Raw genomic sequence first — 27,944 nt, 5'->3', positions numbered from 1 at the left:
TCTCTGCCCTGCAGAACTACATCACAGTGGACGAGCTGCGCAGGGAGCTACCGCCCGAGCAGGCAGAGTACTGCATCAGCCGCATGACCAGATACATCGGAGCCGACGCTGCCCCCGGCGCCCTGGACTACATCTCCTTCTCCAGCGCCCTCTACGGAGAGAGCGACTTATAAACCCAGCCGCTCCCGCCTCGTGTTCTCCTCCTCCTCTTCCTCCCCCCCAGCTTCTATTTCTCCTGTTTGGAGAAAGCGATTATAAACCCTTCCACTGTCCCTCTAAATGCTTTGTCCTCCTCATTTTATCCCCTCCCCCTCTCAAATCTGAACTTTTCCCCAATGAGCCCCCTCCATCCCAGGAACACTGCTTAGAGAGGAGGAGAGCAGGAGACTTTGCTCAAATCTTAAACTGTGTCAGGTTTGAGTTTTAAGCAGAGAGAGTCAGGTATAGCAGCGAACGTATGAAAGCGCCATACGTAGATTATACCGGCCTTAACGGAGGAGCCAACGAGAGGGTTACTTTTTGAGCAAAGCCTCCCGCTCTCCTCCTCCCTATCTTATTATTCTTTTTGTAGAAGGGTAATTAAAGAAGAAAATGTGATAAAAAAAGCTGGTTGGTCCGTTGGCTTGGTTGGTTGTGCATTTGTGCAGACGCATGCTTCGTTTTAAAAAGTTTAGAAAAACGCCGCCTTTCGAGTCGTCGACTCTTCCTTAAATCACGCCGAAACCCAAACAAGCGCCTGCAGAGAGTCTGTGTCAGCAGTCAGGGACTAAAAACGAGTCAATGTGAAGTAACGACTGTGAAGCCTGAACGTTGGCAGAGATTGACTTTAACCTGGAGATCTTAAGAAACTCAGGAACTTATGAAGGATGAATGAGAGCACCTGAGCAGAGGAAGGGAGCACAAAGACACGGCCGTGGCTCGATGGCGGTTTAGGAGAGGAAAAACAGAAAGACGACGCAGGAAACTAAAGGAGCAGAACGACTGACACGGCTCCGCTCTTCCTGTCGGAGGAAGGCGGAGCGATGTCAGCAGGGAGAGAGTCAGGAAAGTTGCAAACAGTAAGGATGGATGCTGCATGTGGGACCACAGCAGGCCCGTCGCTGAGGAGGAAACTGAGGGTTTGGTCCCATTTCCACAACCAAACATCGGCCATAACAATACTAATAATCAGTGCAAGTCGACTCCTCTGTGCATGTTCAAGGTGTTTTTATCTCGTCTCCTCCCCTCATTCTCAGTTATTTCTGTTCATCATTACAGATGCTTAAAAAAAACAACACACATTCAAACAGCTACATTTAAAAACAAAGCTGGAATAAAAAAGGATAATTACATTATTAAACAGCAGTTTGTGTGTTTTTCTTCCACGATTTCAGACTCTTCAACTCATCTAAAAATTATAATAATAGTCCATGGGTTAGTTGAAATGACCAGCACTTCCCACAGTCTCATTTGTCCATATAAAATAATAATAATAATAATAATAAAAAGTCTAAACGATACAAAAACGGCTCACGCTGTTCTAGTTTTTTTTAAATTCACATGTCCATTTCGCTGCTGGAGTCCCAGCAGAGATGGGAGGGAAACATCAGGCCTCTTTCCAGAGCGAAGCGGCTCCAGTGCTCCTCGTCTCCCTTGTGCGTCAGATACCTGCAGCCCATCCTGAGCTCGAACTCCCTCAGGTCGCACCACAGCTGGAAGTTCTGCACGTTAACACAGCGAGATGAAAACCACATTATGCATCCAGACATGAGATTCAGCTTGTATTTTATTGCATTTACTCTTATACCCATAAACAAGCTCCAGTAGTTATTGAATTAGCAGCCAGAGTTAGAAGAAAAGGAGTTAAATCAAAGTGTGAGGTACAGTTCCCCCACCGGGGGGCGCCAGAGTTCCTCAATGGAGAGAACAAACGTTTAATGTTTTCTGAACAGTTTGTCGTTGAAAATGAAGATTTGTTCTCAATCAACTTATCTGGTTAATTAAAAATAAATAAACAGCATGAGGGGAGGGGGAGTCCAGAAAAGGTAACTATGGACATTCTGACAAGTTCCTCAAACCTACACCAGAGAAAAAAAAATATTTATTTTTAGTACCTAAACATACATGGTCTAGGCCAAGCAAAATAAAATAAAGTATGATCATAACTATTTATAGATTGGATGTTTATGGGCTGGATCTGGAGATGCTCCACTAGTTGTTAGGTAGTTGGTGCTACAAAACAAAACAACAAAAAAACAGCATTTATCATCTTTAAAAGAAGAAACAGAAATGTATTTTTAAGTAAGAATGGAACATTAAGTAAAGCCAGATCCCTTAGGAAGAGATGAAAATTGATATTTACTGACACATCCAGCCTTCAGTGGACTTGAACCGTGTTGCAAATAGACAGAAATGTCGGTTTCTAATTTGATTCAGAATATAATAACACTGTTATTTGTCAAAATAAAACTATACATCATCATCCTTCTGCTTCAGGGTTACACGTTACTCTGTGTTGATCTGTTAACTGGAAATACCTGCAGCCAGGAATGCCCCAGGGCTTTTCCCACGGTGTACCTGCGTCTCACAGCCACCTGCAGCAGGTTGTTGATGAGGCTCACAGCTGCAGAGGAAGCGATAGGAGGAGTCGGTGTGGTTAGACTCTGACAACACGACCCGCTCTGACTAAACTTAAACACAAGTTTCGTAAAAACATCGGCAAACCCAGACCTTCCAGCGAGATGGTGGCCCAGGGCTGGCGGGGGTACATGAAGGAGGCGTTGGTGATCTGCTGGCGGATGTCCTCGTCCTCGTTGAAGGGGAACGTCCCGCTGAGGCTCACGTACATGATGACGCCCACGGACCACATGTCCAGGGAGCGGTTGTAGCCGCTGCTGCTGATCACCTCGGGGGCCAGGTAGGCCGGAGTGCCCACCACCGAGCGGCGGAACGACTTCTCGCCGATGATGCGCGCGAAGCCGAAGTCACACAGCTTCACCTGGGGAAAGGGGTCGGCGGAGACCAGCAGCACGTTCTCTGGCTTCAGGTCGCAGTGGGCGACGTGTTTCAGGTGGAGGTACCGCAGCGCCTCAAGGATCTGTCACAGCAGGAGCAACGCCGATCATCGAACCATCGTTTACTCAGATACACACAAGAAAAAAAGATGGAGAGAGAATGTGTGACGCTACGGCTGTACCTGTATAACCAGGAACCGAGTGATGCGTTCAGGGAGCCGGCCCTTCTCGCTGGACAGAATCATCTCCAGCATGTCTCCGTGGAGCTTCTCCATGACCACGAAAACATGTCTGGACGTTTCAAACATCCCTTCCAGGACCACGACTCCATGGTGGGACAGATTCTGAGCAACAACACAACCATGACTCAATCTGAAAAGGCGTTCCAGCTGTCCAGCTGTGAAGCACTGGCTGGAGAAGTGCAAACACCTGCAGGATGGCCACTTCGTTCCTCAGCTGCCTCTCCTGTTGGGTCGGGAAGCGGGTCTTGTCGATGACTTTGATGGCGACCGATCGGCCCAACTTCCTGTGTGTACCTGGTGGAGGAGATGTCATTTAGTGAGAATGGAACTGCGTGGGTTTACTGCTGCAGACAGGCAAGAAAAACCCCCATCAGGATCTCACCTTTGTACACGACTCCAAACTGTCCTGAACCCAGAACTTCATCAGTAAAGATCTGATACACAGCGCTGATGTCCTGAAACACACACAGCGCTGAGCTCTGAAGCTCTTCATATGAATATTGTTATGCAGGTTTCACAAGATCAAATTTAAGGCTTTTTAAGACCTATTAAAGATTATTATCAATAAAATTTAAGACCTTTATCACAAATGTACAAAAGAAACTCAGGGGACCAAAACTATGAAATTGCTGGGGTGTTTTTGTGACTCTTGGCAGCAACTTTGGGCTTCTCACAAAATGGAAGTGGCATATGCTAGTCGCTAAAGAACCATATGCTAGCTGCAAGTGAACCATATGCTAACTGCTAATGGCTTGTTCATCTGTTTTCTTATTAGCTATCTAGCTACACTAACTGCAAGTGAACCTGCTAGCTATTAATGAACCATATGCTAACTGCTAAAGGTTTGTTAGCTTGCTAACTAGCTGGCTAGCTATCCTGCAGGTATTGTCAGCTTGTTACCAGTGTTGGCTTGATGTCTCCAGACAACTCAAGCTTTAACCTGATAGAAAAGTCCCGCAAGAAAAATCTACATAGAAAATATAAGATTAAATAGCCCTGCCACAACAAAATGTTAAACCAGAACTAATGTATTTAAGGTCGACTTACATTTTCTTTAACGAATTTAAGACATTTTAAGGCCTTAGTTTTAGTTAAATGAGTTTAAGCCTTTTTCAGGACGCGTGGACACCCTGTTGAACATTAAAATCAGATGCTTACCACTCCGTCTCCGTGCTGGCCTTTATCTGTAACCACAAGCATGTAAAATATGTCAATACCTTTACGGTCTTCCAGGACGCAGAGCTAAAACACAGTCGTAGTGTCACCTTGCTGCTCCTCGCCTGGTCCTCTGCTGCTCTGCACGGGCATCAGAGCCTGACAGACGGCGCTCTCCCACGCCGCGCCGTCTTCACCGGCCTGCACGCAGAACACCAGCGAGGCCGTCACCAGCTCAAAGGAGTGCAGGTCGGTGCCCGGCAACGAGGGCATGGCGAGGTGGACGGGGCCTCGCACCTGCAGCACCTCTGACAGAGGGATCTCCTACAACAGAGGAGGACCAAAAGTTACCACCGAGGCGCTGAAGGAGATTTGGAAAAATGTCGTCATGTTGCAGATTCTACCTTGTAGTACTTGGTGCTGCTCTCATTCTGGTACAAAGTAATGGTTTTCCAGTCCAGGATCCAGTAATGACGTTTCCTCTGAGGGGAAGAAAAAAAAAGGGGCACATTTTTTCCCTAATTTTTCCAAGAATATTCTAAGAATTTACTCAAAGCCGACACAAAAACTAGGATATTCTTCATCTATTTAGATTTATGCTCTACTATGCACAGTGGATCATTTTTGGGTCTTGGATGGGACCTAATCTTTGCGTCTACGCCTCATTTTGCAACCCAACAGGGACGCCATCAGCTGGCTGTGTTACTGAGCCGCCGTCTCTCACCAGTGTGTCTGTGTTGGTGTGGTGCAGCAGCCAACCCTCCCTCAGGACCCCTGCTGCTCTCCTCTTAGTGTGATGCGCCGACTGGACCAGCCTCATCAGGGGGATGTTGCTGCTGAAACAGGGGCTGGGGAAGGACAGGAGGGCAGGGTGAGGAGAAAACGAAGAATAAAAACTAAAACAATCAAGCGCCACATGTTTTTCATAAAAAAGTTCCAGTTAATTCAATATCAACTTAGGGAAAGTATTGCTGCTGTGGATTGGTTCTGAATAGAAAACATGGAGAAAGGAAAAGAAGGAAGGAACTAAAGTCAGAAGAGTTGAACGAAGAAAGGAGGAAAGGATGGAAGGGTGGAAGAACAAAAAAAAAAAAACCAAGAGAATGAGAAATAAAAGTCTGAAAATGGAAACATTTCTCCAAAGTCTTGTTTTGGGTGAAAATACTTCCACTCAGCATAACAAGCCAATAAAGACTCGTGCCACAGAGAAACTGACTACATGCGTGTGGCTTTGTGGGCGATGCGATATCTGACATCATCAGGACACAGCCGCAGCAATGACATCATCCTTTCTCTAACCTCATTGGCTCTCTCAGCGACTCCACCTCGACCATCTCCGGCAGCGAGTCGCCGTCGGAGGACATCTCGTCCTCTGAGGTGTCTAGTGTTGTGCTGGCGAGCTCCGACTCGGCGTCCTCTAGGTCCTGTGGGAAGCTGTGGACGGCCGCCGAGGAGTCTGGGAAGGCGACGCCATCTTTGTTACTTTACAGTTGAGATCACACTAGAGAAAGTTGTGATCTGCAGCTCATTTCACATCAGTTAAAATTCCCAAAAAATATAAGCGGTTGATTCAGTTGGGTAAGGATCCTTGGACAGTTTTAGTAGAGGTGTCCAATACTGGATATTTTGGCATCGCTCCGATATCAAGTATCGCCAATACCGATACGTATTATTCTAGTTTAATGCATCATCAAACTTCTGACTTTTAGGCATTTTTGTGGTTGATTTTCTTTGAAATGTTGCTAAAACATTGGACAGAATTTAGATGAAGTTCATAGGTATCAACAAAATGCTACTACTAATAATAATATATTTAGATATAAACAAATCGGTGTGTATAGTTTTCTAAATAAAAATGTGCAATAATAATCATTTTAGAGCAAATCAAAGCACAATCCTTTTTATATTAGAGTTGAGAAACTACAATATGAAAATAAGAGGGACTCTGAAGCTTAAGTGTTGATCTTATCATGCTAGTATCGATCTGATACCGATACTGACTTCGTATCGATATTATTTATATTTTGTTCGATATCACCTCTAGTTTACAGTTCAATACATAAATGGGTCATAAAAAAAGCTAAAAAACATTATCAATCCTTGTCAGACATGACTGAGGTAAAAAATAAAGTTAAATAAAGTGAGAAGTGCATCTCACCGTCCCCGTTGACAGCCCTCCTCTCTCCTGGACAGTCTCTGGGGACCAAAGGCTCGCAGCGCCGGTGGCAGTTGAACCTGCAGTCTGACGAGACAAAGGCAGAGGAGCTGCAGCCTCAAACCTCAGAGGAGCGACGCAGAAAACTTCAGCCGCTCGCTCTCAAGTTTTCCTGATTAAAATTCATGACTGTGACGATCTCGGACTCAGACACGTTTGTGCTTTCGAGGGAATTAGTTACAAGCCGTCTGCTGGCTCAGACGTGACAAGACGAGCGTTTGTGCATCTGCCTCACTGGAGCTCACTGGGAATCCAAACATCACTAATCAGAGTCGGTCTGGACTGGAGCAGAGCCGCGAAAAACAGCCACAAAGGAGAATAATATACCGATCAACAGGGGCGGATACAAGGGGGGGCGAAGGGGGACGACTGCCCCACATACAGCAAAATCATACCTGTTTTTTGTCCACAAGCCTCTTGTAGCCACCAAAATTGTTCTCAGGTAAAAGTAGCAAAACAAATCAACATATTTTTACTCAAGTAAAAGTAAAAAGTGTCAGAAAGAGACTGTTGGATCATAACACCTGATTTAATATTTAGAAATCATGTCACTGCACTGAACAAAAGTAGAAGGTCAAGTGCAAATTCTGGTATTTTTTAAGACTAAAATTTGAAAAGTGCTGCCTAAAATTTATACCTAAACTTCTTCGTTTACTTCCCAAGAGCCGGTGGTGCAACAGCAAAGTGTTTTAGTGTTCTGTGGACTTTTTGTTGTCTCCCTTTACAAAAGGATGGATTGTTGCACACTTCACTCTTTTGCACTCCTGTGTAAAAGTTTCTGGATCCACCGCTACCGGACAAGAAAGTGAAAAATTGAGGAAAAACCTACAGAAGTGCATCTCAACAGGGCTGTTGAACTTTGTCATTCAGAGAGCCTTCCTCCCCGTACCTGAGCACTGCAGCCCCTGCCTGAAGAGCCCTTTGAGCAGCCGGTGGCAGTGCTGACACACTGTGGGTTTGGTGTAGCTGTGGATGTGGAAGGTGTGGGGGACCTGAGGCCGGCTCTTGTCCCCGAGCCAGACGGGCGGCTCGTTCCACGACGGCGGCCTGGACGACGGCTTGGACAAGCTGATCTAGACGGGGAGGGAGTTTGAAACGGTTTAAAAGAGCCGAGACGCTGCAGGAGGGGGTGGAAAAGAACAACAAAACAGAAAAACAAACGGCCGGTGCTGACGTTACCTCCTCCAGACTGCCGCCGGCCTGACTGGACAGGGAGTGTGTGCGCGGCCTCCGAGGCGGGAACAGGGAGAAGCTGGTGCTGACCTGCCGCCGGATTCGACTGCAGTCGTTGGGCAGCAGGAAGGCGCAGCGTTTGTGAAAGTCTAAACCGCATCCTGAGGAGACGGAAAACCGTTCTTTACGATCTTTCTCACATTTTGGCACAAACTTACTGGGACGTAGCAGCGCAAAGCGGCTTATAGCGGCAACGTGGAGGGAATAATGACATCGTTTTCAGTTTTTCTTTTCCTGTTCAGCTCCATTTACTCTACAAGCTGCTCTTCAGACAAACAGTCTCCAATGATTTGATCCTGAAGTGGAGAACGGTCCCTCCAGGAAGCTGCAATCGCAGCTATTAATGCAAATTCATCGTTTGTGAATTTTGTGCCACATTTTCAGCCAACATCACGAGTTTTCCTCAAATCCGACCAATCACCTCAAAGTTTTCTGTACATCCTTCTTTTCTGACCAATCACTGCAACTGAGCTGGACTTTGACCAATCCCTTTAGCCTCATTATCATTTACCTTCCTGTTTCATGACGTCAGTTGAAAGTCGAACCTGAAAGATGAAAGCGTGTGTAACGCTGAGCTTTTTATTTGCCAAAACCATTTTCAGATGTTCTGTAGGATTTTCTTACACCCTGTAAAGCAGGGGTCGTTTTGGGCCAAATCCAGATCATGAATGCTCTTAAAGGGCCGGTTGTGCCAGAATGTATTGATAAAACCTGTTCACACCCTGTTAAAATACCAATGAATTCATAAAATTAAATAATATTACTGAACATATTTTTGGTCCCTCTATGATTTGTGATTTTTTTGCAAGTGTTTTTAGAAATATTTGCGATATTTACTCTTCATTATTTATGCGACTTTTTAATTACTCACTGTAAAGATCGTGGACTATAATCTGACATCGATAAAGGCTGAGGCAGCTGTTTAGTGCAAGTAAGAAAGTTTTTGACAATTTTTGAGAAAAATCTGCAATAAACCCTTGATGAAAAGATTTCTTGATTTTGCATAAATTTCCACGTTAATTCTCAAGAAACTGGAGGGACTGATTGATATAATTTAGAAGTAAACAAATAAAAACTGCATTGATTTGATTGAAAACATAATATTTAAGCTTACTTAGTGTTTAGTCTAGATTCTAGACTCTAGAATCTAGAGGGCCACATAAAATGCTACGGCGAGCCAGATTTGGCCCACGGGTCTCGAGTTTGACACATGTGCTGTAAATGGTTCATGATAACTTGAATGACCGATGTGCAATTTTTTTTTTTTGCACTGACAGGATTCTATTTGTATTAAAGGTGTCATTTCAAGAAGGTCCTAAAAAGTGTTACTGGCCCTTTAAATATCAATTGTTAAAATCCTGTCCTTTTTTGAAATCAAGGTTACGTGAAGCGATTTCAACTTTTTTGTAAGATCCTGTTACGCCAAAAAAGGAAAACTTTATTTCTGCAACTCTGACCGCAACATTTTTAGGCCACAACAATCACAAAAAAAAAAAAACAATGCGACATCCTTTAGGGACGGCATTATGCATAATTTACTTTGAAGTTTGTGGTTTTAACACGACGACGCGCACAAGTTGTCGTGCCGATGCTAAAGTACAGCAGCCGTTTTAAAAAGTGAGCGGCGACGGGTTTTACCTTCACATTTCAGTCCCTGTCGCACGAGGCCCCACAGCATCTCCCCGCAGTGGTGGCAGAAGGTGGGGGTCCGGTACGACTGGACCACCAGGGCGTGCGGACGCATCCTCATCTCAGCCACAGACGCTGATCCTGGAAGAAAAATTATTTTAAAAAATCATAATATACAGGAAATAAATCATATGTGCATTTTAAAGTTAAAACTCCTCGTGTTGACATGAGTGTTTTAAGCCTGAAGTAGCAGCACAAAGCAAAAGACATCAGCTGCTAACAAACAAAACTATTTAATCCAGAGGAGCTTTACAGAGTCTGTGTCTCTGTTATCTTTATGGATTAGTTATTTTGTGCTGACTTACACACACCAGCGACTCAGAGGCTTAGCGGCGCTTTATTGTGGGATTTAGTAGCTTTTTTGTGAAGGTCGTGAGCGTAAAAACATGAAAGACAGAAACACGGAGGAGTCCGCGGCTCACAGACGAGCCGTTTAACTCTCAACGCTGCGAGGGAAGAAGGTACCCGAAGCAACGAGATCGCAGGTTTATCACGAATCCAAACATGTTTCGGTCGTTTATAAATGAGACTCTGATGAACCGTTTCAAAATGTTTCCCCACTTCTAGTGCGACAGAAACAAATCGGTTCCAGAGAGGAAAAAAAATGCAACGAATTGATTGAAAATTACGATTAAAAAAGAAAGGCTCCTTGAGATCGACTTTCATACTTCAGTTACTTTGAGCTCAAGCCGTCAGAGGAGGATCTTCCTGATGTTTCCTTATTTGGATTTGTGTTTTTGCAGAGGCGTGCAAAAACAATTTAGGGGCCAGAAGCTCAGGTGGGGGGAAAAAAGGCACCTTATGCTGTAAATAGAGCTGCCTTAGTGGAATGAGATTTAAATCAACAGCTGTATGTAGATGTTTAATTATGTTAAACTCTCAACAGGTTGGTTTCTATAACAATCTGTTCGGTAAGAACAGAACAGAATATTTCGATTCTGTCAGACAGAATGAGAAAAATATGAGGTGCTGGTAAAAAGACTTTAGAAGGGCACTTTTTTTCTGTTCAGAGGAAAAAGTTTTAATTGAATGTAATCGAAATAATATATTAACTTCGAAAATTAAATACTTACTTTAAATTGTTGCCAGCAAGCCGACTAAATGAAAGCTAATCATGGCAGGATTCAAAATTGTAAATACTTTTTCCAAACTAAAGTTTAAAGACGTGTTGACATCAACCAGTCTGGAAAACGCCACCAGAAGAGGCTGGTGGCAACTCTGAAGAAGAGCTCTCCGGTTCAGAGCGTAGCGTGAAACACAAACACAGAAGCCTTTCAGTATAAATAAATATCCTGTCTAAAGGTTTCCATAATACTGAGGACGATGAAACCAAACTCGAACCTTAAACCTGATTCTTGTTTGCAGAAAGAACGAGGTTGAAAGTCAGCAGAAGAACCCAGAGTGAAACACGGAAGTGTCAGCATGGTGATGTGGGGTTATTTTCTTCAAACTGAACCGGGATTTTTGACTAGTCAGGTGAAGTTATGATCCAAACGCCAGTCAAGTTTGACCTAAAAGCCTCAGGCGTCTGCTGGACGCTGCAGATGAAGAAATATTTAACTTGTTTCAGCTGAAATTTGAGTTTTAGTTCCTCCAAACAAGGAATTTCCATCACCTTTGTCACGTCCTACTTTTATAACATGCGTCACTGAGATCCTGCACACGTTCAGATGAACGGTGCTGTCAGAAACACAACGACCTCATCTGACCTGCGACCACGATCTCGATCAGGTCTCCGTCCTGCAGCTCGTCCTGCTCCGTCAGCCGCTGCAGCAGCTGCTCCGAGGCGGGTTGGTGTCGGAACAACAGGATCTTCTCACCAGAGCCCACCACGCTGCAGTCTGGAGCCTGCACACACACACGCACACACACACACACACACGCACCAATTCAGCCACTAAACTCTAACCTAAATGTAAAAACACTGGTTTTCCTGCAAAATGTGACATTTTCTCTCTGATCACTTGCATAAAAAATAAAATAATCTGAGAAGTTATGAATGGAGGAACTGATCAAAGCTGCAAAAGGAAGATCAATCATTAACTTTTATATCAGTTTAGACTGAAAGATGTACCTAAGCTGACAAATGTGGATGATGGAATGCAGACATGCTAAATTAATTCATATTTTATTTTAATCTGGATATTAAATTCACAATAGCACCAAAAGTGCTTGCTAATATTTGAAGTAAAAAAAAAGTTGTGTCCGCTTTCACCAAAATGATATTAAAAAGTTGCAAAAAAAAATTTTAAACAAAAAGACAAACTAAAATTCAGATCTACTAGAAAGAAAAAAAATTCACGCCTTACAGAGAGTTCTTCACAAAGATAATCAGAGTGAATGAAAGGATTGTTTTTAAAAAATTATGTTTTTTGTTAAAGGAAGGAAGCAAACCTGAGACATGTGTAAAAAAATAAATAAAAATTCAATAGAACCTGTCTGATAACACGAAGAAGGCTTAAAAACGCTTAAAAAGCAGCACATCATGTCCAGATCAGAAGGAATTCAAGAAAAATTGCAACACAAATTATCATCAGTTTCAAGAGAAAACATGGAAAACACCAAAGTAGCAATTATAAATCCAACCGAGGCGAAAAGGGGTGACCTTGAACAGGCCGTTTACGTCTAAAGCCCTTAAAATGGGCCTGATATAAAACAACACTGCAAAGGAGAGACGGCAACAATTCATCCACAGCGACAAAACCAGACTTTTATCACAAATGGCCAACGGCAGTTTTTACTCTTTGGGTCTTTAAGTCTAAAGCATAACTGATGTGCAAACAGCAAACTAATCTATAAAGTTACTATTCGACTAACTAAACTTTCTAAAACGCCAGTTTTCAGTCTGCACACCAGGAAGGCTAATAATGCAAAAAGAAAAAAAGATAAACATGTTTAGTTCATGCAGATTTTCAGCAAAACATGACATTTACTCCTCCTTTCCTGCACACACTGCTGACCTGATGCCCGGAAACGTGAGTTTATTTCTGTGTGTGAAAAGAGGCACACAACCAGCCAGAAGTGTGTGTGTGTGTATGCGTGGGCGCGTGTGTGTGTGTGTTAGACAGAGGGGAAAGGCTGTGGTTGGAAAGTTTTCTGCACTCTCACAGACCACACAGATTCTGAAGCAGCATGAAGACCAAAAACAGACCAACACCTGCAGCAGCTCACAACCTGAGCCGCAGCCGCCGTAAACAGATGAGCTTCGGAGGAGAACGCCGGACGACGTTTGGATTCAGAGTCAGGAAACAGAGGGAGACACAAACCAGGCCGACACAAAAGCAGCAGCTCAGGAGTACAAGCTGCTGCTGCTGCCGCCTCTTTAAATGGACCGGATTCAGTAGACGTCAAAAAGCGACGGCTCGCTTTGCAGTAACCTACACATTTTTCCTTCATGCATACATGCACGCATGAGCTGACCTTTCAGAGTCCACTTCCTGTCTGAGCTCCACTCTCACAGCAACTGTGAGAGTGGAGCTCAGCTAAGAGTTGGAGCATTCGTTTTATTCATAAAATGTTTAAATCTCGGCCAAAATCCCCAAAACGTCCAGAAAACTCAAGTCTCAGTTTAAAGTCTTTTTTTTTTCAGCCACCGACAGACGTTTGCCTCTGCTCACCTTTCTCTCTATGACCTCGGCCGCCAGCCGGCGGGCGTGGCGGTAGCTCAGGTTGCCGGGCGGGACCCGAACCATCTCCCTGAACAGCCCCAGCTGGAACTGGACCAGAGCCGGCGCCGTGGGACTGGAGGGCGGCTCCGCAGACATGGACGCACAATCTGTTGGGGGGGGAAATACGCAGAAGGATGAGAAAATTTTATACGTGTTAGGAAAATGGTCAAACTGAAAAGTCACATAGATTTAACTGTTTATTTCGGTCGTTTTTACGATCACGCCTTTAACCGCGAACCGAAATTCAGCTTCTCCGAAATTTTGATTACATCAGAGCAAAACATAAATAAATGAGTAAAACATGAACTGTCGTGTTCTGCTCACACAAACGTGTTGAAAACTGCTGACTTGGCAGTCGCCTCTACAAAGAGTGTAAACCACAAGAGGGTTAACGTGCTGAAGAAGCTCGCCGATCACACAGAAGGCAGCGCCGTGTCCATACGCGACAGCGGAAAGTTGAGTGGAAGGATAACGTGTGGTAGGGGAAGAAAAGGCTGCAAAGGCAGCAGGGATGACTGCGGTCTTGAGAGGACTGTGAAGGAAAAGCTGATGAAGTGTCTGCCACAAAAACCACCAGAAACACGTCCAGTAAATCAGCACCTGACCATCTCGTTTAACGACCTGAAAACGAAAACACTGAGAAATGTTGAAGCGTTTCAGAATCACCAGATCCAACGCCGTACCTCCCAACCAAATGTTCAGCACCAATCCTGCACACACTTTTCAGACATAAAAATATAAAACTGTTTCAAATTTTCTCTTGCCTTGGTCTTCTGTACTAATGCCGTTTTCCATCCACTCAACTTTCCATTAAAACATGTGTGTGCAGCAGTCAGCTTGATTAGCAGGCTTCCTCCTGGAGGAGGAACAACCACACAGTCAGCAGGCCTCTTCATGACCGAGACACCAGCAAAACATTTTAACGATTTAATGACATTTTTGTCGTTTAAATCACAAAAATTATAAGAATATCCCATTTGATATTCTTATATTCGGACTGTAGTTTCTGTTTTAAACAGCTGTTAGCCATTATTATTATTATTAACATTGATTTTTACTACATCTGTGTGTGATACATCTTTAATATTTCTAATTTGTTGTTTTTAAATGTAATTAGTGACAGAAATGCAGTTTTCAGTCATGTTTTAGTCTATTAAGAACTGCTCTGCTGATGTAGCAAACAGTCAGGAGTTCACAGCTCCTCTTTGACATCATGACTTCAGAATATCTACATTTAGAGTCGCAGATACGACCGCAAACAGAAGGTGACATTTTTAGCATCTCCCTTCTTTAGAAGACTTCTGCTTTGCGTTGCAATAAATGAAAGCAGCCCGACAGGTTATGGAATGCAATAAGTGTCGGACTTTCTTTCTCGTTTTGATTCTTTAAATCACATTGAAAATAAAAATAAAAAATAAATGAATAAGAACCTCCGGGTAGCGGGCCTTACTTTCTGATCCCGCTTCATTCATGCTCCAGCGCTTGTCATCTCGACGACGCAGCCGATCAGTCAGTCCATCATCGCGCCTCGGATTCCTCTGCGAGAAGCGCTGGTGGGTCTGGTTTCCTCTCTGCGGGGCTCGCCTGTCGGTGAGACAGGAAGTAGCGCGGAGACACTCAACCCCCCGCTGCGAGGGCTGCCTCAGTCGGGTTAACACCCTCAGCCCCGAGCTGCAGGAATTACGACTCGAAACAGACGCTTTGAAAACGCCTTCACGCTCACGGAGCGAGTTTCTGGACGGGGAGGAAAGGAAGACGGGGAAAAGGTGGAACTTTTCGTCTTTATTGAAGCCTTTCGATAAAACACGTTTTACAGGAGCGCTACGTTTCCACCACAAAAGCATCTTTGCTCTTTCAATAAACAGCGGATTATATTTAAAAACCGTTGCGGCTTCTTCTTTTTTCTCTCTCCCTCTCCTGATAGCAAAATATTCGACTCATTTCTGTGGAAGTTTTCTGATCCGGGCCTCTGCAGAATAAAATGTGATTAATACAGTGAAGAGCCGCTGGAGAAAACCCGTAGCTAACGATGATTTGTACAAGGTGTCGACGTAATACATTGTGAACACACACATGTGCATATATGTATATATAAAGGTCAAACACTGTACATTATTTGCTGCCAACATGTAAAGCACTTTGCTTTTCTGTTCAAAATCTTTTTTTTTTTTTTTTAAATCACTTTCTGAATTCCTGCAAAGGTCCCAACATTCACAAGCTGATAGGATATAAATACAAACGATATCCGACTTAATGTACATTTTGCTTTGGTGGACTGTTTTTTTTGTTTTTTTGTTCCAGTTTAGCACAACAATCGAGTGAAAGTCGTGAAAAGCAACATTCAGATAACCAGTAGTGTGTACCTTCAAAATAAAAGCTCACAGTAGCAACATTAAAAAAACAACAACAAACAGTAAAGTAAATTCACAGATGATGGATTATTGTCTGTCAGACACATAAGGATTGAAAACATGCCACTTTGAGTTGCTTAGTGCAAAATTATTCATGAAAAATTTTTAAAACAGTGAAATTTGTTTCCATCCCTGGTAAAGGTGGTAAAAAAAAACCTTCAAATTAATTTCTTCTACTGCAGCGGTGTAATCTCAAACATACAGACAGAAATAACCAGTACTGCAAATTATTTTACACATATTTTCTAATTTTAGGTTTTCCTAAAAAGTGGAACTATGAATTAATGATTAATAACTTCCCGTTTCCAGGGGGTATTAATAAGACGTGACACAGAAGTCGATTACTGGCTGCTAGACTGGATGAGATCATCTTGCCAGTAAACGGAGGAAGGTAAAAAATATATATATACATTCGCAAACTCTTAGGGGACAGCATTAAAGACTGGCGCCTCGTCTCCACGGCAACCGTATGACAAAACCCTGGAAAAGGGGCATTTTCTGCACCACTCTTACAAAATGTAAATATGTGGATTTTAACAAATGTCTGTTTGTCTAAAACCAAAACATGACAAAGTAAAACAAGCACTTCAGCCTCTCTGGTGAAGTAAGGTGGATGATGAGTCATGCTGTGGGCTTGTTTTCCTACGGCACCGTCTGTGGGCAGCTGCTCTGATCATGAACTAACACTTTCACTGCAAAAAAACCCCACCAAATTTTAGCAAGTATTTTTGGGTCTAGTCTTTTGAAACTATATTAGTACATTTGAATTAAGAGAAAACCAACTTTTCAGTTGTAGTTATAGAAATGGGGGGGTTGTTTTAAGTAAATAATCCCTAAATGTTGATGAAAAAGTCTTAGCTATAAGTGAACTACTTGCAGTAAACACACACAGCAGTTTTTTTTAAACAAATCATATCTGAGTGTTTATAGATGCCTCGTATCTCCGGCTCCAGTGATTGTTTCCTCCAGCTCACTCAGACCTGAGGCCCTTCCTGATTGGCTCAATCAGGGCTTAAAGGGTTGTTTTCCTTCAGAATAAAAGCCCGTTTGGTACTAGTAGAAGTTCCCCCGTTTTCTTTCATAAAATATTCGCCTACATTTTCTTTTTCTGCTTGATTTCCTCCGTAAATAAACCACAAAGTAATAAATCTGGTCACTAAGATATTCACTTCAGGCTTCAAGTGAATTTCTCCAGTTTAGAGTGAAACCCTGACAGCTAAATTCAGTAATAGATTATGGATTTATGAGCATTTTTAATATTTGATGACAAGATGAAATAAAAAAAATCACATTTTCTGTACTTTCCCTTCGTTTTCCCCACATATCGTTCTTCATCTCTTCCCAGTCTCTTTCTGTCAGACGAGTGTTTTTCCCTCCTTAACCCCATAAAGTGTAAACAAAAACAAATCGAGCTATATACACAAGGAAATAATTTAAAAGCGCTTATACACATAAAAAAAAAAAAGAATCACAAAGGCAAAACATTTTGAGGTTGAAATGGTTAGTGCTTATGCTTCCCGAAAAGGTCGATTGTGTTCGGATGGCACCGCGGTCGCCATGGTTACGTCATGCTACGTCTGGGATATACAAACTGATGCGCGTCTCGTCAAACGGAAACAAACATCGCCTTGGAAACGTCGAGTGTCTGCAGAGGAAAGGTGAGGCTGGGCAGGAACCGTGGAGCTACTGGCTGAAATCATGAGGTGTTCAGGTGCAGACAGACGTTCCAGTTTCTAGTTCAGCAGCATGCTCGTTAAGAGTGTGTGTGTGTGTGTGCGCGATACTATTCAGTGTACTGGTCGATGGCGGCGGTTTGTACAGCGGTAGCAGCAGTGGTGACATCAAGTGTGGTCATGTCTCTTTGTTTGGTTTTGTTGTTTTTTTTTTAAGTGTTCCTTAAAATAAAATCAATAAAAGCTGCTGCTCAAACCGAGGTAAACAGCCCCCTTCCTGTTCTGTTCCCGCCTCTCCGCCGTTGTCTCTAACCAATCAGGGAGCTGCGTCTGGTCAGGTCCACGTTGCTGGCGCTGAGTCCCCTGCTGTCTGAGAGGCCGGAGTTGGCGTCCTGTAAACGGGATCGGTTCGCGTTAGCTTGAGATCGGTAGCAGTAGAAGTAAAGCAAAAGTGAATCTTAAGAAGGGAAGATTTATGTAGTTGGATTTTTCTCCAGACTGCCAGAGGTTTGGATGAACCATCTTTTACCTGCGTGGTTTCCTCTGCGCTCTTGTTCAGGAAGTTCAGGGAACTCGCTCTTTTCATTCTGTGCAAAAAAAAAAAAACCCAACAAGATTTCTGTGTTGAAAAACAGAAAACTGAACATCGACTATATCCTGAACTAATAAGCTATTCCAAGTTGACCCAGAATCTCAGCAGCAAACGTCAAGTTGTAACTAATGAACTTCCTCCAACCGATTGCCTCATTTCTTTTTTATTTAGCTTGAACCCATGACTAACAGTCTGTATCTGAGCCCCACAGCTCTGCTCAGCTGTGATCAAACCAGATCAATACTGAGCAGAGCCTATTTTTAAATATTTAATTATGCCATGTGCTGCTAGCAAACTCCTTTACTCTCACACCACCAAACCACTATGGATAAAATGTACGACCTACATCATCACAAAAGGGTATAAGCTTCATCCAGCCAACTCACAAGAAATTTGCATTCATTCATTGTAGATTTAAAAAAAATAAATAAATCCACAACCTGTTATTAACATAATTAAGGCCAATTGACTTTTTAAAATGACTTTTTTCACAGAGATGGCGCTGTTTATACCCGGGGTTTCGGGGTTCCTGAGGTCCGCTGCCCTGCAGCTTCTTCACCAGCATCTCGCTGCTCCTCCTCAAAGCGTCGCGGATCTTTCCGAAGGAGCCGCTGCGACGCAGAGACCCGTTACCGTCCTGGAGAGAGAGAAAAAGAAACCAACGACCAGGTGTGGAGATGAGAGGTTTAATAGATTCTCCGTCATCTTTATAGGGTTTTCCTACAACAGGACGACGATCTACAGATCGATCTGTCTTAGTGAAACTCTAACGTTACCCCGCTCCACTCCGCGGACTCATCGCCCTCGTTGTCTCCTCCTCGCCCCCCCGGTCCGTCCCTGCTGTGCCGTCTGTCGACCCCTCCGCCCGGTCCGTCCTTCAGCAGCTCCACCACCTTACTCTGGTTAATGGCGTCGATCCCCTTAGAGAACACACACACACACACACACACACACACACACACACACACACACACACACACACACACACACACACACACACACGAAAGATAAGAAAAAACAACAACAATAAAAAGAGTTTAACATTTCAGAGATTAAACACAAAGCTGGTGTCTGATCTTGGCAAAGTTTAGGAGCTTCGACTGTAATTCCTCCTGAACTAGCAGCTAATATAACGTCAGTAACTCAAAGAGTGTCGAGAGTGAGTGTGTGTGTGTGCGTGCATGTGTGTTGCACCTGTTTGCGTGTCTTGCTGGCACACTCCTCAAGCGTTTCTGCTGCCTCCAGTTTGCCTTGACGACGGTACAACGCTCCCAAGCTCTTCAGGGTCGTGTTCACAGTTGGACTACACAAAAAGAAAAAAAATAAATAAATACATTTTATTTATTTTTTATTTTTTTATTTGGCAAATCCAGATGCCTGAATTTAAAAATGATGAGTCGTTTTTCTCTATTTTTGATGACACCGTGAGGTCACTTCCTCATAAATCAGGATGTAATCAGGTTATGTGTGGCTATTAATCAGCCATCACTTTGTCTCCTTTAGGAATTTTTATTGATTTATTTATAGTTTCTCACCTGTCCACCTTGCAGGCCTTGTACCAGCTCCCGTACTCCACGTACGGCCCAGAGTCCTTCTGTTTGCTCTGACGCAGACGGAGAGAGAAACACACGCAGGCGGCGATCGGGATGAGAACAAGCAGACAGCAAAAGAAGTCAAGTGTAAAAAAAACCACGAGCCGTCAAACAGAAACTCGAAGCGTCTGTTGTCCTTTTTTTTTTTTTTAACATGGCAGCAGGCACATCAAAGGTCAACGTTAATGACTGACCTTGCTTTCTTCCCTCTCCTCTGCGTGCATCCAGATGGGCTTATTGTCATCTACAAAATGAGATGAAAAAAAGCCCAATTATAAAACATTCCAGGCTCATCGCCAACGATTATTTTGGTAAAACTAAATGTTCTGGCAATCTAAAAAATTGGCACATTCTGCACATATGTCATTTAACAAGCTAAACCTTTTAATACAGTAGTGTGCCGTGGAAATTATTCAATTTCACCTACGGTACCTTATTTTCCGGACTATAAGCTGCTACTTTTTTCCTAAGCTTTGAACCATGCGGATTGTAGCCCGATGCAGCTTTTCTGTGGATTTTTCTTCAACCACCAGGGGGCTCTCTAGCAGGAAGTGAATCTTTAGAAGTCAAAATTGTAAATCAAAAGAAGAACGTGCTAATTTTCATTTAGAACAACCACATGCTAGCAGCAGTCACGACGAATAAATGTTTTCAAACTCATATCATGCAGCTTTTAAGTTGAGGGCTGTCGATCTGGCACTACAGGAGGGAAATAGAGCCGCTGCATTTAAGCTCGGTGTGAACGAAACCATGGTTCGGCTTTGGAGACGGAGTGCTGCCTCCTTACAGCAGATTTATTAGGACGCCGCCCTCTGCTGGGTCCTAATGGAAAACCGAGAGCAGCTTCCATCTCCCCTCAACCCCCCCTATTCAAGAGACTTTGATAAGAATGACTATATAGTAGAAGTACATTAAAAGGTGCAAGCAAATAAATTAATTACCGTATTTTCTGCACTATAGGGCGCACCTAAAAACCTTCAATTTCCTCAAAAGCGCCTTATAATCCGGTGCGCCTTATAGTGCGGAAAATACGGTATATTTATTTTTAAGTACAATCAAGTAACATAATTCCTTTGGCGTAAACTTGATTATTTGTAGCAAAGAATGAAAACTACTGACATCAATATGTGAAAAGCTCAGCTCCTTCTGCTCGACTTAACATCAACGCAGTGTATGATGATTGTTTTTACATTAACCAGTTAATAACTGGATAGCATAAAGATGATTTTTATTTTTTTTAGCTACGCCACTTGATAAGTTCTGGGAAAAACATCTTTACAGAAGAAGAAGTCATGTGTTCATCATAAATGCAAAATGTTCATATGTTTTTCTTAAAGTTTTGGCTTAATTACTGCTTTGAATATGTCAATCTTTTAGCAAACGACATGTTTCAGAGTCTGCGTAGTTAATGATTAATCGATTTCTAAAGTTAGTTGACGATTACTTCAATAATCAATTAATCGCAATTAACCGTTTCAACCCTAAACCCTCGCTGTGATTTTCCTCAAATTACACACAGCAGTCGTTCATCGAGCTACGGCTGAGGCCCGGTCTGGTGCTGACCGCAGCAGCGGTTTGTAAAGCCTTGGTGTGACAGAGAGGAGTGAAACGGGAACAAGAAGCAGCTTCGGTATCACAGAGTAATCCTCTGACCTGCTGGGAGATCAGTGTGATGAAGGGATCAGAGGGCGTGGCCAAAAGAAAAAACACAAATCTGGGATGAAACTGCCAGAGAGGAAAGAACCGACTGAGAGAAAAAAACCCAGCTGAAACACGACCCCGTGACCCTCCTCATGCCTGAGCCGGGGTGTCTGCAGGTTTCAGTAAGTCAAATATTGAAAGACCTTTTCAATACCACATGGATTGAGCTTAGGGTTGAAAAAACTATAAGTGTAGGGGATTGCAGTCTACAGCCTTAAAATAGTGCCACGTTTAAACGTTTTCTTGCACAGAATGTTGATGATTACTTCAATAATCAATTAATCACGATTAACCGTTTCAACCCTAAACCCTCGCTGCGATTTTTCTCTAATTACACACAGCAGTCATTGTGCACTAAGCCTCATATAGGTGGGCAACAGAAACGAGACGACAACAAAAACTAACAAATCTCCGCTTAAAGGGCTCGACACACGTTATGCGACGCTGAGACCTGCGACACGACGCAAGTTGAATGACGCTAAATTTTTGTGCTGTTGTCACAATCGCGTCCTGAGCGTTGGGTGGAGATGACTTTTGCCTGTCGCCATTGTTGTCGCTCTCCGTGCATTGAGCCCATGACCGACACATAGAGCTAGCTAGCTAATTAGCTAGCAATGGGATATTAGCCGCTAGTTATCGGTAGCCTGAACCGTCTCAAAACGCAGAGAAGATGTGAGCGCACGACTCAAAACTTTTGCTTGACAGAAAAGTTTCAAGAGGAACAATAACTGCACATACGAGATTAAAGTCTTGTTGCAACAAAATTTAAAACTTGAATTAGCGCATTTTTAAGGCATTAATTTTAGATGCATGAAATTGAGTGTTTTTACGGGCTGCAAGCTGAGCTGCTGATGGTTTCACTCACTGTTGACTGATCCGAACTCCTTCTCATGCGCTCTGGTCAGGATCTCTTTGTACAGAACTTCTGCATCTTTGAACTTGCCCTGCTTCAGGTAGCAAGTGGCCTAAAGGGAAAAGACACGAATCAGTGCGGTGACGGTGGTTGCCTTGGAAACCAGACACGTTGTACAGAAAGGAGGTAAGGAGGATTTAGGACGCCGAGCTGTGTCTGTCGGGTTCCCACCAGGTTGTTTTTGGTCCTGGCCACGCTGGGGTCGTCGGTTCCCAGTTTGGACTCAAAGATCTCCAGGGCCCGTTTGTAGTAGTACTCCACCTCGTCGTACTTGGCCTGGTTCAGGCACAGCAGGGCCAGGTTGTTCAGCTGCTTGGCTACGTCCGGATGGGACTTCCCCAGCACCTGAACGCAAACAAACGACAGACATTGTTTGCATCAGGCTTTCACTCAAATGAAAAACAAATTTAAAAGCAGCGCTGCTCTGGTGTCCTTCGCTGCCGGGGGCCCTCACCTTCTCTCTGATGCCCAGGGCCCTCTTGCAGAGCGGCTCGGCCTCCTTGTACTTGCCCCTCTTGCCAAACAGCACAGCCAGGTTGTTGAGGGTTGCCGCCACTGCCGGGTGGTCCTTCCCCAGGGTTTTCTCTCTGATGGCCAAGGCGTCATTCAGAAGGTGAGTAGCTTCCTTGTATTTGTTTTGGTCCCTGGAAACACAGCAAAAAAAAAAAAAAAAAAGAGAGTAGCAAGGAGTTTTTGTAAATATAAATCAAGAGGACAGGCCCTTCCATCAGCTCACCTGTACACCAAGGCCAGGATGTTAAGCATGGTGGCGACGTCCGGGTGGTCGTGTCCGGACGACTTCTCCAGATCCTCCAAGGCCTGCTTGCACAGAGGCACGGCCACTTCGTACCTGCCCTGGGAGGCGTACTGGATCACCAGGTTGTGCAGCGTCCTGAGACGATTCGGGACCTCGTAGCCCCCCTGCTGGGCTGCCGCTTCCCCGCTGGGCTGGGCTGGAACAGAGACACAAAGAACTCTGATTAAATTCACTTCTTTCCTTTTCTTTACCTTAAAACTTTTAGAAACAAATTACCAGGCATTAAGGTGTTAATTTAGATCTATTCTAGCAATTAGTAAGTGCCTTGTAGTTGTTAAAGTACTAAAAAGTACCACAAGCACTAGTACCTGTGTTCATTACAAGTGATCCAATTACCTATATCGGACATTTTGCTAGTTTCAGATGGTTACATGCTAAAATACTTTTAAAACTACTTTTTAAAGGACAATTTTGTATTAAATTTAAGACCAATGTGAATTTAGAAAAATAAATTAACTGATGTTCCCAAAACCTGATTTAAATTTGACAACCTATTTTCCTGTTTTTTGCTCATTTCTCACAAAAGATAAAAACAACAACAACAACTTAGAATGCAAAAGCTAACATTGATGTTTTCTCTTATCTCCACTCTTGGTGTTATGGCCAAAAAGTGCCACATAAAATAAACGGTGCTTACTGACCGTCTGCTTTGCAAACATCAGCACAACAATGTCAAGAATTATTGAGAACAAGTATTTCTGCTTCACAAAGAATGTTTTACATTTGCTCTAAATTGGCTTGTGCCGCTGAATTTAAGACAAAAACGGCTCTTTGAAAAATTTGCAGACCCTTGATCTAGAATTTTCTGATCTGGAAAAACGGGACCGAATCATTCAGGATGGTCGGATGCAACGGCGTGACTTCCACGCATAAACAATTAATGCTCTGCAGCTCTTTGCGTGTGCAGCATCCTATTAAAAACGGTGCAGATCACAGCTACCTGTTCCCTGGTCATCGTCGTTGGGGAACAGATCGTCCAGGCTGTCCTTTGAGGAGTCTCCTCCTCCTCCCGTTCCCTTGCCTCCGCTCCCTCCGGAGCTCTGGCTCTTCTCCTCCGACAGGGAAACGTCATCGTCAATCTTCTTGATCTGATTCATGAACTCCAGGTGCTTCTTCTCCTCCTCCAGCTGGGCCACGCACTGCTCGCTGCGCTGCAGCTTGTGCTGCGTCTCTGCCAGCTCGTCGCGCAGCCACTGGTTCTCCTGGCAGAGCCGACGCACCTGGGCGCGCAGCTTCTGCTTCTCCGACTCCACGGCGCTCAGGTGGTTCGACAGAGCGATGATGACCTGGGGCGACAGCGAGACAAGAGCGTGAGCGTCCGCCGAGAGACGGAGGACCGGGAAAGCTGCCGACTGGACCGGAGCCGACCTGCGCTTCTCCCAGGCCCAGCTCGATGTCCTCCAGGTTCTTCCGGAGGAGGCCGGACTTCTCCTGGGCGACGGGCGGCTGGGCGCAGTCCAGCAGCGAGTTGAGCAGCTGCGTGTGTTCGCCGCGCAGCGTCTCCAGGCCCTGCATGACGGCCTTCGTGTTGAGGACGATCTCGTCCTGGGTCAGGCGCTCCAGGGCTTCTTCACGCGGATACACCATGGTGGACATTACGTGGTTTCATGCACACTGTCCACAAAGTGATCGAAAGAGACATTTATTGTACAACTCTTGTACAATTATTATTTATGCTTCGCTGCTTTGTGAAACGATGTACGTTAGCTGCTGACAGACTCACGTGTAGCGGGTAAAACAAAAAAACAGTAGTTGGTTGGAATTGTTCAGATTTTCAGCTTGACATGCTTGTTTATTTCAACCCAAATCTAAGACTTTTTAAGACCATTATGAAAATAATTTAAAAGCTTTATATCCACAAAAATGTACTGGAGAAAAATATGCAAAAAAACACTAGCTAGCATGGGTGTGTTAGTTTTGATTTACCATTAGCCTCATGCGTCTCAAGTCACAGAACGCAATGAAGATGTCAAACTTCTGCTCGACAGAAAGTAAAAACAACAAAACAAAACATAGAATATAGAAAATTAAATAGTGTTGTCATTAACATATTAAAGGCCAGCTTACTTTTTTGAGGTCTTAAAGTTAGATACATGAATCAAAGACTTTTTAAGGATGTATGGACATCCTGTTTAAGTGTCGTGTTAGACATGAATTTTTTACATTTATTTTTTGGTTTATAAATGCACCATTTCCACACATAAGCCACTTAAAAAAATGTTTAAAAAATGAGGATCTGTTCTCATTTGCATGGTTATTTAGTTAATCTAACATCCACACATCTTTTTTTTCACCATTGAAAAGACATTGAGAGTGGAGAGAGACCGTATTGGACGCTGCGAGTCATTATCAAAACTTCTGAAGTTCAAAGCGCTCAGCTTCGGTCGCAGGAAAACAACTTTTATCGGAAGTTTTGTCGGCGCGTAATAAACGGAACCGCATGAAAATTGAGAGACCAAACATGCTAATGTTATATTTGCACTGATGCCAACTCATTTATATACAAATGTCAGGTTATGGGAAGTCGCTGGTGAGAATGTTGAGTAGTATGCAACGCTGCCCGTTTGACCAAATCCCACTGATCTGAATGAAGCTTCAGATCTTTACTTGTAAATCCATATTCTTAAATATTTCAGGCCGGCAAGAGAGACAAAACAAACCGATCAAAGATTCCTAATGTGACTGAAGATTAGAAACGATAATCAGATGTAGGGAATCAGAAAATGAATATGCAACACATGTGATTTTATAGCCTGCATGGTCAAAAATAGTTAGAAAAAAATATGTAATAAATTAAATGCACAAAAGGATTAGAACAGACAGTTTGTTTGGTTTTAATTGCAAAAACGGTTAAGAGCAGCAAGAAGCTGTTTCTACTTTATCAATGGGTGAGAGGTGGATACACTGAGGAGAAAATGATTGTGTGAGAGAGGGGACGCATTAGTTAACGTGTCCTTAAAGCAGATTACTCGGCGCCTGTGGGCTACAAGCTAACACGGCATCCGTCAGGCACCAGGAAGTCCAATTAAAGTGAGAACTGAACTCTTGACAGATCCACCTTCAGAGAAGAAGACAGATTGAACTTTAACCACACCTGTTCCTGAAAGGATTAAATGTCTCGCCAGTTTTAAATGAAAATAAAAGAGAAATTAACTAAAAATAAATTTACTAGGTAGAAAAATTAAGTACATTTGTAAACTAAAATGCCGGTTTTGGAGCTTGTGAAAAGTTTCTTGGTCATCGAGAAACTTGATGTACAATTAATAACACTCTTGTTTGGATGCTCCTGCAAAGTCAAAAAAGTCAAAAAGTTCTACTTTCTCAAAAAATTTTGCTGTTTTGCTAACTGTGAAAACAAAGTGTGAATTTGAAACGCCAAAGATGGTTAAAAATTTCAACTCCAAATAGTTTTCTAAAAGTAAAAGCTGATGTGAGATTCCCACACACAGTGCGACTTTGGCTTTGTTGCTAATTTACACACTTAATGTTAAAAAAAAAGGTGGCGAGAAAAATATATATTCAATGCTATAATGTGGTATTTACATCGACTTTGAAACTAGCCATTTGCAGGTTGAGTCTGGAAAAAAAAAACAAGAAAAAAGTTCTGCTTGGGGCATTTTTTTAACGTAGTTATGAAACAACAAGAAAGTAAGGAATGTCGTATAGATAAAAATCTGTCTGATTTTTATTTAAAAATTCTTAGAGGTTTTTTTTAATAGTTTCTTCTTTTATCAGAAAACATTTTTCTGTATTTTAAGCTTTAAGTCAGAGCCCATCAATAAATAAAAAATTGTTTATTTTAATCGCCGCCTGACACCTTATGAGGTCATGATACATGTCGTTATCATCTGCTCTCAAAACACAGACTAGAGTTTCTCAGCTCATCTTGTAGGTACTAAAAAACTTCATTTATAAAGGCACATACTAGTTATTTCATTCAAAACAACAACAACAATAAGGGCTTTCACTGCAGTAACAAATGAGGAAGAACTGTCTGTGGGTCTTATTATAGCTAGGTTATCTTTGTATTTTGTTTCATTTTAGAATATGATTCACAGTATATTATAAAACTATCATGATTTATCAGTTTAAAAACAAACAATCATGTCTTTAATGTGATATCCAAGTGGCTGACTTAAGTGTCATGACTGACATTAATTGGATCAGGATCAAACTGTGCAGCATCGTGACTTTTCGTTTTTTTTTTCCCCTCCAGCTTTGATGATGGAGGTGCACCTGTTCTCCTTCCTCCTCTCCCTCCCCTCCCCTCTCCTCTCCTCTCCTCCCTCCCTTCCGCCTCCAAAGCTGACTGCAATGCACCACTATTAACACTCCCACTCTAACGCCTTTCAACGCATTCAACCCAAAAAGCCCAAAGTTACGGAGCTCAAAGGAAATCCGTAACATGACGGCCTTCTCTTCCTCTGTGCATGTTTAGATGTCGGAGTGTTTTTAAGGCCAAATGGCCGGAGGATGGCGCAGGCCTGCGTCCGAGGTTTTTTTTTTTTTTTTTTTTTTTTTTGTCTCTGGCAGCAGATGAGTGGAGGTGACCGACAAGGACAACGATGTGACTGAACACTGATGCGTTAAAAATAAAAATAAAAATATCCCCCAGTTTGTTGAGTCACATCCCGTCACCGAAGCTGTGTGTAAACAATGAAGGCCCGACCTCTGAGCCAATAAGCAAGGATGTGCAGCAAATAACTCACTTTATGTAACCCAGAACACCAGACGAGGCATTTAACACCAATGTTTAGTTATTAAACGGAGACTGTGTAGCAGTACAGTTCGCGTATTCGCAAACGTCGCCGCTTGGATTCACTATTTTACCCAAACTCTCGGTTTAAGTCGTCGCATATTCTTCTTTTATATTTATATATTATAAACAATAAGATATGTTCGTTACCTTCATCGAAGAAACAGCGGCGCTTTCCCGACTTCAGAACAAAGCGGCTGAATAATGTTGTGATGCTCCAGAAACACTCGAGGCAAGCTAGCTGATGCAACGCAACTTCCGGTGGCTTTCTTCCAAAATAAGACTCACTGAAAG

The 27,944-nt window shown here is 43.1% G+C and overlaps 3 protein-coding genes across 6 annotated transcripts in view; 1 reads left to right on the top strand and 2 right to left on the bottom strand.

The window, feature by feature from the left end:
• The window catches only part of actn3b (actinin alpha 3b), a 31,535-nt gene extending 30,196 nt beyond the window's left edge, over positions 1-1,339 (top strand). For both annotated transcript variants that reach the window (XM_008427906.3, XM_081599030.1), the window contains one exon: positions 15-1,339. In XM_008427906.3, the coding sequence (XP_008426128.1) occupies positions 15-173 (159 nt within the window). In that variant the 3' untranslated portion in view covers positions 174-1,339. The remainder of the gene's footprint in view (positions 1-14) is intronic.
• On the bottom strand, positions 1,190-15,039 carry prkd4 (protein kinase D4). Of its 2 annotated transcripts, XM_008427909.3 has the most exons (19): positions 14,646-14,732; positions 13,520-14,051; positions 13,145-13,302; positions 11,237-11,375; positions 9,477-9,608; positions 7,785-7,939; positions 7,495-7,678; positions 6,549-6,632; positions 5,690-5,846; positions 5,115-5,238; positions 4,795-4,872; positions 4,501-4,714; positions 4,394-4,419; positions 3,618-3,690; positions 3,423-3,529; positions 3,176-3,337; positions 2,710-3,076; positions 2,517-2,602; positions 1,190-1,700 (listed from the first exon to the last, which is right to left on the bottom strand). In XM_008427909.3, exons 3-19 carry the CDS (start codon positions 13,289-13,291, stop codon positions 1,536-1,538), a joined length of 2,400 nt encoding a protein of 799 aa, XP_008426131.2. In that variant the 5' UTR covers positions 13,292-13,302; positions 13,520-14,051; positions 14,646-14,732; the 3' UTR covers positions 1,190-1,535. The 2 variants fall into 2 exon arrangements, with proteins under 2 accessions (XP_008426131.2, XP_008426130.2); XM_008427908.3 differs by lacking the exon at positions 13,520-14,051 and having other exon boundaries at positions 14,646-15,039.
• klc2 (kinesin light chain 2) lies at positions 14,958-27,943 on the bottom strand. 2 transcript variants are annotated; one of them, XM_008427898.3, is made up of 14 exons: positions 27,801-27,943; positions 24,263-24,508; positions 23,835-24,180; positions 22,814-23,030; positions 22,532-22,721; positions 22,249-22,422; positions 22,030-22,129; positions 19,658-19,707; positions 19,407-19,474; positions 19,066-19,174; positions 18,648-18,791; positions 18,384-18,508; positions 17,809-17,866; positions 14,958-17,671 (listed from the first exon to the last, which is right to left on the bottom strand). In XM_008427898.3, the coding sequence occupies exons 2-14, from the start codon at positions 24,488-24,490 to the stop codon at positions 17,588-17,590; spliced, it is 1,893 nt and encodes a 630-aa protein (XP_008426120.1). In that variant the 5' UTR covers positions 24,491-24,508; positions 27,801-27,943; the 3' UTR covers positions 14,958-17,587. The 2 variants fall into 2 exon arrangements, with proteins under 2 accessions (XP_008426120.1, XP_008426121.1); XM_008427899.3 differs by having other exon boundaries at positions 19,407-19,465.
• Between the last annotated feature and the right edge of the window lies 1 nt (position 27,944).

The sequence above is a fragment of the Poecilia reticulata genome, chromosome 18 (assembly GCF_904066995.2).
Source record: "Poecilia reticulata chromosome 18, P_reticulata-male-v2, whole genome shotgun sequence".
NCBI lineage: Eukaryota > Metazoa > Chordata > Actinopteri > Cyprinodontiformes > Poeciliidae > Poecilia > Poecilia reticulata.
This window is presented reverse-complemented; position numbering and strand designations above follow the sequence as displayed.

Excerpts from the sequence above, each read along its gene's own strand:
- prkd4 (XM_008427908.3), bottom strand. The coding sequence starts at position 15,039 with ATGCTTTTGTGGTGGAAACGTAGCGCTCCTGTAAAACGTGTTTTATCG. Across the intron at positions 11,376-13,144 it reads CCGAGGTCATAGAGAGAAAG|GCTCCAGACTGCAGCGTGGT; the intron begins GTGAGCAGAGGC and ends GTGTGTGTGCAG. Across the intron at positions 7,679-7,784 it reads CCGGCGGCAGTCTGGAGGAG|ATCAGCTTGTCCAAGCCGTC; the intron begins GTAACGTCAGCA and ends CTCCCCGTCTAG.
- klc2 (XM_008427898.3), bottom strand. The coding sequence starts at position 24,490 with ATGTCCACCATGGTGTATCCGCGTGAAGAAGCCCTGGAGCGCCTGACC. Across the intron at positions 23,031-23,834 it reads CGACGATGACCAGGGAACAG|CCCAGCCCAGCGGGGAAGCG; the intron begins GTAGCTGTGATC and ends TCTCTGTTCCAG. Across the intron at positions 18,792-19,065 it reads CCAGCAAGACACGCAAACAG|GGGATCGACGCCATTAACCA; the intron begins GTGCAACACACA and ends GTGTTCTCTAAG.